This window comes from Notolepis coatsorum, assembly GCF_963971535.1.
Source record: "Notolepis coatsorum genome assembly, chromosome: 16".
NCBI classification, from domain to species: Eukaryota; Metazoa; Chordata; class Actinopteri; order Aulopiformes; family Paralepididae; genus Notolepis; species Notolepis coatsorum.
The window spans coordinates 58,406,302-58,419,246 of record NC_140180.1 but is presented as its reverse complement, the minus strand read 5'-3'; the positions used below and the strand labels follow the sequence as shown (position 1 = coordinate 58,419,246).

At 39.6% G+C, this 12,945-nt stretch overlaps 2 protein-coding genes across 3 annotated transcripts in view; both read left to right on the top strand.

Moving 5' to 3' along the window:
• stx3b (syntaxin 3b) overlaps positions 1-2,429 on the top strand; it is a 43,882-nt gene extending 41,453 nt beyond the window's left edge. For both annotated transcript variants that reach the window (XM_084331297.1, XM_084331296.1), the window contains one exon: positions 329-2,429. In XM_084331297.1, coding sequence (XP_084187423.1) covers positions 329-406 — 78 coding nt within the window. In that variant the 3' untranslated portion in view covers positions 407-2,429. The remainder of the gene's footprint in view (positions 1-328) is intronic.
• Positions 2,430-9,194: 6,765 nt separating this feature from the next.
• The window catches only part of kdm2ab (lysine (K)-specific demethylase 2Ab), a gene marked incomplete at its 3' end in the record, with an annotated part of 126,481 nt that continues 122,730 nt past the window's right edge, over positions 9,195-12,945 (top strand). Inside the window, exons 1-2 of the mRNA XM_084332032.1 lie at positions 9,195-9,395; positions 11,142-11,182. Coding sequence (XP_084188158.1) covers positions 11,147-11,182 — 36 coding nt within the window. The 5' untranslated portion in view covers positions 9,195-9,395; positions 11,142-11,146. The remainder of the gene's footprint in view (positions 9,396-11,141; positions 11,183-12,945) is intronic.

Below are 12,945 nucleotides of genomic sequence, written 5' to 3'. Positions count from 1 at the left end.
TGCGCACGTGTTCGCTTATGTGGGGTGTGTTAGTGTATGTTGTAGATTTGAGGGTGTTTTGTTTTCGCTCTCTCTGGTTCTTGCCTGCAGTCAGTCAGTCATGGCTGAACAAACAGCAGTGCTGGTGGTGAATTAGGTTAGTTCCTCGTAGCGTAGTAGTTTGGGTTAGTTGGTGTGTGGTCTGCAGTGTGGTGTGGTGTATCACTATTGCATTTGTTTGTGTGTGTGCATGCTTACAATTATGTATACTGTATATGTCAGTGAATCATATCAATATTCATAGACACTGATGTATGGTCTCTCTCTCTCTCTCTCTCTCCCCAAATAGAAGATGATCTGTATCGCCGTGGTCTGTGCTGTGCTGGTTGTCATCATCCTCATCATCATCATCACCCAGACAACATAGGATTTCTCTCTCTCCTCACCTCCATCATCACTCCATCCTGCTCCTTCCACGAGCAGAGAGAGAGAAAATACTTCTACTTATCTATCACTCCATATATATATATGAACATCCACTCCCTCCCCCTCACATGTCTGATCAGCTTAAAAGGGGACTTCAGACCAATGAGGAAAAAAGGTCTGGTGGAATTTCTCACCGAAAAACAAATCTGACCCATAGTCCGGGAGAACTTCTGACCCAACAGCAAAAAGAAAGCCTTGTAGGACATTTGACCAAAAGAAAAACATTTAGCCAATAGTAAAAGGAATGGTTGGACTTCTTACCAATAGAAAAAGGCCCAGTGAGACTTCTGACCAATAGCAAGAGGTCAGGTGGGACCTCTGACAAAAGGCCTAATGCAATATCTGGCCAATGGAAAGTGGTAAATTTTTTATTTTGACATATCTAGTAGAGCTTCAAACAGACATGTCTTCCTGGTGGATTTATAGGGTGTTAGTGTCTAGAACTATAGCCTGGAAGGATGTTTTCATGGGGGAATGGTAAAAGTTCTGGCCTAGCTGCAAAGCCATAACTCGTTATTTTCACCTAAAAGGGTATGCATAAACGTATCCCTTAGCTTAATGCTAACCTTAACCGTTCCCACTACCTAAAAAGAATGAATGAACATCCTTCCTTTCATGGCTTGTGAAGTCACTTTTCTGCTACTGAGGAAAGAAGAGACTCAGGCTGACATCAGTTACAAAACGTATATGTGTAAAGAGAATTTGATGAAGTAAGATCAGTGCTTCTATGTTTTTTTAGTCTGTGGCCCTTAAGATGAGAGGGAGCCCACCCCTCACATGGTCACGCAGAGTAATTAATTTGAGTGGCTGGGAACCACTGCAGCATTGTGTATACAACTTATAGCATTTCACTGTCCAACATTTCAACATTTAAGAATCATTATGGATGTGTTCATGTTAACTTATTTAATTGACTTAATTAATTTTACTTTTGTAGAATTTCCCTTGTTTCCGTCATTTCTTGCCATTATGAGCCATGACACATTAGTGATGTAAAGCTAACAGGATGCATTTCCTGTACTGGAGCTTTGTCGGTTAGGTGGGACATTATGACACCTTCCAATGAATACACTGTATGTCTGTCTGTAATTATCATCATGTAAAACACTGACTTTTCTTTCTTTCCTGATGTGTGTCTCACCTTGCAGAGAATAGCTTCCAGTCCTCTTTAACTTATAGCGGAATGGTGTTCCGTTTTGAACGCCTATGATTCTTGAGTTGAGAAAAGCCAGTGGATTTCAGTTTTCATGTTGAGGATGATGCCTTGTATAATTGTCAGTGTCACTACTGGTGCATGTTCGTCTGATAATCCAGTCTCACGTACAGGATATGGTCAAAAGGCCAATGCTAAAGTCTCCCACGTGAGGAGTTTTTGGTGATTCTGCTCTGGTGTGGGTCGTATTTCCGGGCATTTAGATCTCATCTAGTCCTAATGTCCGTAGCCACGTGTGATGGACCCTAAATGTAGCTATTGATTGTGAGTGCCTGAAAGTTCATAAGAGCTTTAAATGGCCTTATGCGTTTCACTTCTTAATTTAATTCCACTAGCCTGGAAAAACGTATGATTCAGGGGGCTGGATCCATGCTAGAATTCCACAACCTGCCCAATCGGATCCCTCTTGCATATTACTTTGTAGCACATTAGCCACTGGCAAGGGTTTTGAATGTCCACTAAGTAAGATCTTCGACCATTTACATACATTGTACATGTAATAAGCACGTAATTTGGTTGAGTCTACATGGTTGGAATTCCATCGGCATGCAATGAGGATCTTGTGGACTCGACCACTAAACGATGTGCTTATTCAAGCATAAATCGATTGCATGTGGATGAGTCTACGTGGTCCACATTTCAAACCATTGAACATCTCTGTTGGTGCATGGTTAATGACGTAAGAAAAATAACACTGTAGGCAGCATGTTTTAGACTGTTTTAATTGTACTCGTAAGTTATGGTGCCAAAGATTTCAATGAAGGAATTAAAGATTTATCTTTTTTAAATGGCTTGTTGGCATGTATTTCTTCAGTGGTTTCTTGTGACAAACAGCTATTTTGCCCGTTGCAAATGAAAGAACAAGTAACTTAGTTTTACAGTAGTGTTGGTGAAGGGGTAATTTTTTACTCAAACTGGTGATGTTATTACTTGATTATGAAAGCACCATGTGCCCAGTTTTTTTAAGTGGTGCAAGCGAAAGCATGTGCAGCTTTCCACTGAGATAAGAATAAACGTTATTGTCCCCAAAGGGGCAATTTACTAGGAACATCGGCGCTGCATCAGTCTGCGATAATGTTGTAAATGAAGAAGAAAACGATATATACAATCATTCATTCATTCAGTTAGTAAAAAGGACTTCAGACAAATATGACAATGCATAGAGACATTTCATGAGTAGGTAAACTAATTGCAAAAGCTTCAAAAAGCTTCATATTGCACCTTTCCCTAATTAAATTGCAACAAGATTTGGACTTGGACAAGAAAGAAAGAGGTGACAGCCCACTGTTAAGTGGCACCTCAAAGGAATAGACCTCTAGTGTTATTTAGGAGAGCGATGGATGTAGGAAGGAAGGAGAGCTTGTAGCGGTTGCTCTTGTATCTACTTGCTCTGAACGTCTCCCCGAGGGAAGAACTTCGTATTCAGGATATAGAATAATGAGAAGGATCCTGTAAGATTTTCTGTGCCTGGCTGACCACTACATTCTCCAAGATAGATTGGAGTGACGGATACTTAGTGTTTATTTTCAGTCGATTATCCATGTGGATTCCTAGGTATTTGTATGATGCAAGCTGCTCTATTTCACAGTCGCCAATTACCACAGGGTCATGTACTCTCACTTCTCTGGGGTCATAGATAATCTCTTTAGTTTAGGTGGTATTGAGAATGAGATGATGTCTCTCACACCAGACTTGAAAGGAGTTGATGTGGTAAGTGGTACTGGTAAGTAGAGGGGCAGTCGCCAGCCTTCAGTAGGCTTAGAATAAGTGTTGTCTGAAAATTTCAGAACATGATTGTTAGGCTGACTGCTTCTATACTCATTGGTATACAGTGTAAATAGGAGAGAGAGATGATACAATATAGAGAATGTAGATATGAAATGGATATTCATGGGTGGGACTTAAAGGTGGAATAGGACATTTCTGAGAAATGAGCAGGAGTGAGCTTACATGTCCAGCTGAAATAGAGGAAGCTCTGCATCACTTTTCAAGCTCAGTGCTGCACCAAAAAAAATTCCAGTCTGACAGAAGTGTAACGGGGAAGCCCGTGGGTATGTCCACAGTCACGGAAACAGGTGTGTTGACGAGTGACTGGCAGTGCGGGCTGGTAAATTAAACTCACTTCCCCATAACAGGGTTAACAGACGCATAGGTACGGTAGTTAGGAGTGAATTCACTTCTTAGTGCAGCGGCCTGTGTCGTCACCCGCGGGAGCCCCCTGTTCGACTCCCCCTCGGGACATTACATTTAACATCAAACACAACGCAGACCAGTATGATCCGTCACAGTGGTGCCGTGACCCGGATGTCCTGAGGGGCGTGAGTTTAGGGAGGTGAGTGTAACGGGGAAGCCCGTGGGTATGTCCACAGTCACGGAAACAGGTGTGTTGACGAGTGACTGTGGCAGTGCGGGTTGGTAAATTAAACTCACTTCCCCATAACAGGGTTAACAGACGCATAGGTACGGTAGTTAGGAGTGAATTCACTTCTTAGTGCAGCGGCCTGTGTCGTCGCCCTGTTCGACTCCCCCTCGGGACATTACATTTAACATCAAACACAACGCAGACCAGTATGATCCGTCACAGAGGCACCAGCAGCTGTAAGCTGGATTTTTTTTTTTAATATATATATAATAGAAAAATATTTCCCAGTCGTGGTGTTGGTTTCAGGCCTGAATCTTAACTAATCATATTATTTTTAACCTTCAAAGTGGTGTTCCTGCATAGGGTCTGATGAGAAAACGAGCCCCACCATTGCGTTCCTCGCCGATAAGTACACAGAGTACCAAACCACCTACCGCTCAGAGGCCGGGAAATATTTTGTATTCTTTTTTTTGAAAAACTCCTGAAAAGGGGGTCAATGTCAGACCTTGCAATCAAAAGTTAGGGGGCTAATAACCCTTGCCATAATTTCAGTGCGCCCCCTAACTTTTGATTGCAAGGTCTGACATTTTTCAGGAGTTGACCTAGAGCCCACCAAGGTCGTGCATATCAAATTTGGTCAATGTCAGACCTTGCAATACACTGTAAGGCACTGTAAGGCTACTGTCCTGCCTCACTTCCAGTGATGAAGCTAAGCTATGCTAACGGAGCGTCTATTCCCAAAGCTAAAATGCACGCACAGAGACAAAAAAGGTATGTATCTTCTTGTCTAACTCCAGGGAAGATGTTAAATAAGCTAATTTCCCAAAATGTTGGAGTTCCCCTTTAAAGCTGCTGTGGAAAATGTTTTGTTGTGCGTGCATAGCACACAACGCTGGGCTGGAAGAGTGACACAGAGCTTCCTCTATTTCTGCTGGACATGTAAGCTCACTCTTTCTCTGAAATTGTCTACTCCACCGTTTAAGTGGAAGTTCAACTTCCGTTAGTCATGTCTCAATAAGGAAAGAAACAGGATAGAAGCAGTGTGGATGAGATGATAGCCATTGGTAGCATTTTGTTATTGCAAGTGTGGGACAAGAGCATGAAACTTAATTATCTGACTAATCAAACACAGATTGTCTACCTGGCAAATAGGGAAAGAAATGGCAAGTAATAATCTTTGAGTCATAAAATCGTACCATTTCCCAATAGGGTGAGAGAATTCGTCTCGTAATACAAATTCACAAAACAAATGAAGTGATCTTGAAAAAGGACAGACATGCCCAATTTCACTTGTTCCATTCCTAGTGTCACTTGTTCCAAGAACATTAACTATTTCAGTTGGGAGTTCTAAAATATGCTTGTATAGTTTTATAATATGGTTGGAACAAGTGAAATTCTCCCTCCCTATTGGCAGAACCCCCAGCCCACAACACACACACTTGTTTACGAAAATACTATTTGAAGACTCAATAAAAGCTTAATACTTGTCAAGATGGGAATTCTTCATAGAGAGAATAATATATGTCTGACCTTTAAGATCAATAAATATTTGAGTAGAAAAGAGACTTTTTCATTATTTGCAGTGTGACTAGTGTTACTTTGACTTGTGAATGATGTTAATGTTAAGTCCAGTGTGTGACTATACAGTAGCTGTCGTCAACTACTACCCTACACTACACTACATACTATACACTACACTGTACTTTACTCCTGAAGACTGGTGAAGAGCTGTCAAAGTAAAGAGCTGGTAAGTTTTCTCTCGGTCTCTCACACATACATGCATCCACACGCACACACACATGCATGCACACGCACACCCTCTTCCCTTTCTGACCTTTTGTACAATCATCTCCTCGTTCCAAACAGTGTGTTTTGTTATTACCCGTACTAGAAAACTGGTCCATGTTTTGAAGCTGTTAATGAACATTTACCTTCTCAATGACCTCTCATATAAGCCTCCTCCTTTTGAACCCACAGAAAAAGATGATGATCACACTATGCTGTGCCATCATTGGAATAGTTGGCTTCTCCTATCTCTACAGCTTCTTCTCGTAAAGCGATAAAACAGGTAGGAAAAACATATAAATACAAAGACCCTAAATTATATTTTGTATTCTATTTTTTTCACTCTCTCCCACTTTTGCCCATTAAAAAATAAACACACAAAGCCTTCATCTCGCCAATTTTATATTGTGTAAAGAAAACTGTTCCTGCCTCTCTCTTTTACTGTTACTTTTCCATATAAGATTCCATCTTCCTATATGATACTCTTCCCTTTTGAGAAAAATATAGCCTTCATTACCCCTACTAGCCACTACTATTAGGCTACTACTACTACTATTCCCATTTTGTATTGTGAAGTCTCTCTCTCTTTCTCTTTCTCTCTCTCCAGGGAAAATGACATGATTTCTCAACAAATTTGAAGATTGATGATTGAAGTGTTCCTCATTTTACCTTGGCAGTTATATGAATATTAAAAAGCAATAAAAAAAGACTGACCATGTTGATCCTGTAACCCATTAACCCTCTGAATTGTAAAATATCATCTTGCTGTATGAAGTGTAGGAAAACGTGTCATACATTTTGTCTTATTGTTAACCACAGTGGAAGGTATTAGATATAAAATATTTGCAATATGGAATTTGTAAGTAATTGTAATTGAAAGGATTTCCTTAGACTTTTTTTTTTTTTTTTTAAACACGTAGGAGATAAAACTGGAGTAGAAATGTAGCATATGCATATAGAAGTCTGCTGTTTGAGCAGGAAAATCGTCCATAGACATTGGTCTAGATCCAAAAGGCCCAATCTGTAATCCAATGTAAAGAAATGGGATACCCCAACCAAAAAAATAGAAAGAAAAGAAAAGGAACATGTTCTCGTGAACTCTTGATACATCTAACACCTGTTATGTGACTTTTTACCTGTTATGTTTATTTACAATGATGTTTTTTGTTTGTTTGTTTTCTTACAATTCTGGGTAGATTTTCAATCTACAAATCAATCTCTTCAAGGATTTATGTGATGACGTGTGCTAGGTAATCATCACAGATAAGCTGGATGTGGCCAATTACTAAAACATTTTCTTTACAAACATAGCCACAACACTGGTTAATAAACTAGCCTCCCACTCAGGGCATTTTGGGGTAGAACACATCATAGCCTTACAAAAACCCAGGGGTCCGTAAAGACGACTTCAAACTTGAAATGGTAACAACAGATGAAGTACTAAATAAAACTGAGCGCCCTCCAACATAACAAGGCCACTGGCCATGACAATATCCCCTCCAAATTCCTCAGAGACTCAGCAGCCGCCATCACCCCAGTCATCACCCACATAATAAACCTCTCCATAAAACAGGGACACGTACCCAAAGACTTCAAAATTGCAAGAGTGACCCCCCTGCACAAAAAAGGCAGCAAAATAGACCCAGGCAACTACCTCCCTGTTTCTATTCTTACCTCCATCTCGAAGGTCATGGAAAAAAGAATCTACGAACAGGTCGAAAAGTACCTTGCGGAAAAAATAATAATCTATGAATTCCAATCTGGCTTCAGAACATCCCACTCCACTGACACATGCCTTCTCTATTTGAACGACCACATCAAACAAGAGGTGGACGTGGGCAAATACTGCGGCATGGCTGGACCTCCAAAAGGCTTTCGACACTGATTGACAAACTAAAAGCGATTGGTTTTGATAGTTCATCAGTGAGCTGGATGCAATCCTACCTGGAGGGGAGAGAACAGATGGTGGAGGTAAACGGTACACTACCCCCCCCCCCCCTCCCAGTGAGCTGTGGTGTTCCACAAGGAAGGATACTAGGACCGCTACTGTTCCTAATTTATGCAAATGACATGTATTTGCAAATCTGGTATGTCATAAATGTATAGATGTAGCAGTACTGACTATCTGTATGTCATGTATGTCATATATGTCCTGATGAATTGAAAATGGGGGACCCTGATGTAAACAAGACGAAAGTCTTTCTCTGGTCTGCATCCCCTTAACAATTGTGTGTATTGAGCTGTACTGTATTGTACCCATTCTACAATCTGTTAATAAAGTTTTCAATCAATCAATCAATCAATTCAATCAATCAATCGTCAGCTTGTGACTGCAACTTGTTCCTGTTCGCGGACGACTCAGCCCTATAAGGCGCTATATAAATTTAAGATATTATTATTATTATTAACAATTGTGTGTATTGAGCCGTACTGTATTGTACCCATTCTGCAATCTGTATACAATTTTCAATCAATCAATCAGTCCAACAAAAAAGATCTGGATTGTGGTTTTAGCTGGGTATGTACGGTATTTTTTTGGACTTTCGTTTTGTGTCCTAATCTTTGTGTATGCTTTGTGTGTGTGGTTGTCATGCGATATATTTGGATATTTTTCTGCAAGTACTGTGCTGCTGGACTGATTGTGATGCGTGTCTTCTCTGTAACAGTGGTTGTCACGCATCTAGCGGCTGGTTGTGTTTCAACCCAGTAAAGCTTTTTATGTAATGAACGATTTGTGTGTTGTAAATTGTCTATAGGGGTTGCCTCTCCCTCGTTTTTTCTTTTACTAATGCTAGACAGTTTGATTTTACAAGATTAATTGCTACTAAATGAACCTGTCAAATGTCTACAACACTTTTCCAACGCACTAGACCCGATACACACTCTCGGCATATTTCTGCTGTAGCTGCGGAACTATAATGACTGACAGGCATAAATTATGTGGCATAAATTATTATCCAATATGTACGTTTTGCTAGTTCGTTTCATTATTCCATTTTGACCTCATTTCAACACCCTGGCGAATGGACGTCGTCTCGTCCTATCTCATTAGCATCACGCTGGGTGTGGTTTAAAGATGGTAACGTCGTTTTAAAATACCATGTTCGTCGGATGAGCGGGGTCAGGGCACTTCTTTGTGAAGAGAGTTGGGAAGAAAGGGAAACGTCCGAAGCTGCAACCATGAAGACAAATCAAACACACGTATTTTATCATAGTCACATCACTATTAAATAGCATGTATTATATCCAATCAGAGCGCCAATATGTTGATTGATTTATCTACTATTGGCCAGTGGTGTAAATAGGGGCGGGTCATCCCCTCTCGGGTTACTTGGTTTGTGTGTGTTTTGTGCTCAGCTGAAAATGGCGGCTCGAAGCGAATCGTCTTAACTTTATCGTACAATTACAAGCATAACAATAACATAGCCATAAATACTCAACATGGAGATAAACATAGATAAAAAATATATATCTATGGATATACACTTCACTGAGAGCCCATAGAAGCTTTTGTCCGGAACCATTAGCGTTACCTTGTCCTAGATCACAAGAGCTTCAAAGACTTAAAAGGTATGGTAAAGTATAACAACTGCTGGAATAACGTAGCTGTCGTTAGCAAGCTAATGTTAGCCCGACGTTTTATTAAAGGGACAACAAACGAGCTAATGCTAGGCTTGCTAGCTAGTTTAGCGTACGTTAATATATGCCTACGGTTCGTCAAGATAGACACGTATTCAAGTCATTCACAATACAGGAGTATTCCAATTGATCCTTACAATATCCCGAAACGCATGTGAGATGCGTGTCTAGTGTAACGTTAAATAGTGTTCCATTGTCCACATCATTGTGTGTTTGTAGCTAACGTTAGCTTAGTTTACTAGCTACAAGGCTGTGTTCGCCAGTCGCTATCATTAGCTAACGACCCAGTAGCTTGTCTTCCGAATTAGATTACATTTATTGTCATTGCACAAGTACAGAGTACAACGAAATTAAATGAGCACATAACCAGAGTGCAGTAAAGTGCATTGTTACAGTATACAATAACATGTGAATATATGGAGTATATATGACAAATCTACAGAGTAAATATGCTAAGATAATGTATATTATTATTATATATACAGTATTACAGTGTGAATACACGATGGTAATAAATCATACTAACCAGTGGTTTTACTAATATGAGAGTAGGTAAGTATATATATTCAGATATAGATGAATATACAGTGTCCAGTGTAGGTATACACACACACGTATATATATATACTAGTGCTGTCAATAGATTAAAAAATGTAACTAATTAATTAACAGATATTTACTTGAGTAAAATCATGGATTAATGTAAAATCAACACACAGAAAGTATATTTAGATTCAAAGACTATTTTAATAGCTTTCTTTGAATACAGTTTATCTTCTGTGAAATACAAATGTTCAACAAAACCATCAACATTGACTCAGCTAGACCTCTTTCTTATATCCACAGCGCTAACAGAAATAAAAACAACCGATGCCTATGAAGTGCAGATTGGCTTAGAGGACGATAATGTCTTGTATGAACTACCAGTAATATAAATCATAATAACAACAAAAATGTGTTCCATCTTCATGTCAGATGATTTTCAAAAAGGTGCATGAGTCGATGCAAAAAAATAACAAGCAAAGATACTGCTGAAAGTTCAGAACATTGAAAATGTTTCACTAGATTAATCTAGATAATTTTTTTTTTAACGCTTTAAATAATTTAAATTAATCTCAAGTTAAAGCATTAACTTTGACAGCCCTAATATATACACATACATACATATACATGCATACATACATAATACATATAAGATATATGCATACATACATACACACATAAATGTATATACCGTGTTATTGTACATTGCTGTCATACAGTGTTATATGGATAGACTATAGATTGGATATAATGGTATAATGAAGGTAAGTACAGTGTAAAACAGTAGATAAGTATGGACAACAGTGTTCAAAGTTCATACAGTATAGGCAACAGAGCCTTGATTATAGGCAACAGAGTGCGGTATGGAGAAAGTGATTGGGGGTGTGGGTCTGTCACCATGGTGCAAAGTTCAGTGATGACAGCTGAGGGGAAGAAGCTCTTCCTGGAACTGAGATTCCTATAGCACCTCCCTGAGGGGAAGAGGGCAAACAGTCTGTGGTTGGGATGACAATGTGGTTGTCTTCCTATTTCACAGATTGACGAAACCAAGTGAAATTTTATGTTTATGGATTCAGTGATTTAGCAAGCTTGCATAGCTTGCGCTAACTTCCTAAACTTTATTTCTCCTGCTAGTGACCATGGAGGATCCGAATGCATGTTACAGCAAACGCTTGGTGAGTAGTTGGCCTACTGTTATTGGTCATTATTTTGCGCTTTGCTTCGCTAAGTTCAACTTCTGAGTACGTTTGGACAATGCACGAATAGAGGCCTTGCACGTAATGTTTGTGTAGTTCTTTCTTCCAGTATGGCTGCCTGTAACCATTGGTAGAATAAGTAGAACACTGGAGAATATGGACAAAATCCTCCACGATAATATGCGTAATTTCATATCTTTAATGATATATATCATGATATAGTATGTTTTCTGTAAATTTGATGAACACATTGTCTTTACAAAATAACCACATGCCTCATGACTACCTTTTGGTAATCCTGTGCAGTGTGCACTAATTTAAATGAAAGGCACTTCCGGAATTTCGTCTTGTGTCACACTCCATGTTTATTTGTTATCTGAGCCCACATGTAGAGAATGTAAAGCAGGAGGACGTAACATTTCTGACAATAGCGATAGAAGGAAATCTATATCAATAGAAATGATCCCACAATATATTGTCATATCGGAATAGCCCTACTGGAAAAGCATATTACTGATGATACTAATATGATCTGTTTACAAGATTCAGTAATAATAAGACACCAAATTATTATTTTTGTTGATATATTTCTCATATCAACACATAGCAACAGTTGTCTCCTCCATTGCCTTGTACAAAACAATGGTTGCTATGTTACAGGCAGCCATGTTGGAAGACAGAGAACTACACTAACATTCTGTGTAAGGCCTCTATTAACCTGTTATGTCACTAAGAGTCCTTACTAGCCAGGTCAAACATTCAGCTCTAATGTAATCACAATGGGAGCTCCGCTCACTGCTTCAAAACGAAAACGACTTGTGGGTGGTTTTTAACTCACCATTTAACTTTACGTTTATAACCTGGGAATTATTATGCTAATTTGACCATGTTGATGGGGGTTTTGTACGCAGTTAGCGGCCATAGAAAACCTATTGAGATCAACATAAAATATTGCATGGCAAGCAGTCATTGGCAATGCATACATTTGACCATAACACAAAAAAAAAGTTTTAGTGGCCAACCAATCGTTCTTTAGCAGTATTTTCATCTGACTATGTGTCTTCAAAACGCTATGGATGCAAGCACCCGGAGACACCTGACCCCTGACCCCATTTATGCTTCTTTCGGAACCGGCTCCGGACTGCTACTGATGTGGTCTGATGGTCGGACAAGTTGTGGGTGGGGTGAAGCAAGTCACTCAACAAAACCGATGCGTCTGAATGTGCCAACCACCTCCACAGCGATAGGGCAGATGTAGTGGGGTATGAAGGGGCCTGGGAATTGCGTTGCAATGAATCCTCTTCTCACAACCATTTCCAACAAGCTATGATACTGTAGTTTGGGGACAAGTTGTAGGCCTATGTGGAGCTGCTGTCATGGCTTTTCCTTTCTTACACCGGGACACACATTGTCCAATGTGGTTGAGGTGAGTGAGCAAATTTAGTGTTTTCTTTTTAGTAATGTAGTGGAATTTAGTATTTAAACAGATTACCTGTTTGCAACAGAAGCATGCTGCATGGCCGCAAATACAGTCAATGAATGCTAGCAAGCCACTAGCGTTTGCATTAATGCTAAAAAAAAAACATAGCCATATAGTGCCCACACTGCCCAGTGCTGATGATTTCACTTTTTATTTTCCTGTAGGAAGAGCAGTTGATGCCAGATGACAGGACAGGAATTATGTTCTCTCTCAGCCTGCCAGTCACAAGCACAATCATGCATTCTTCCTTACACCCACATTG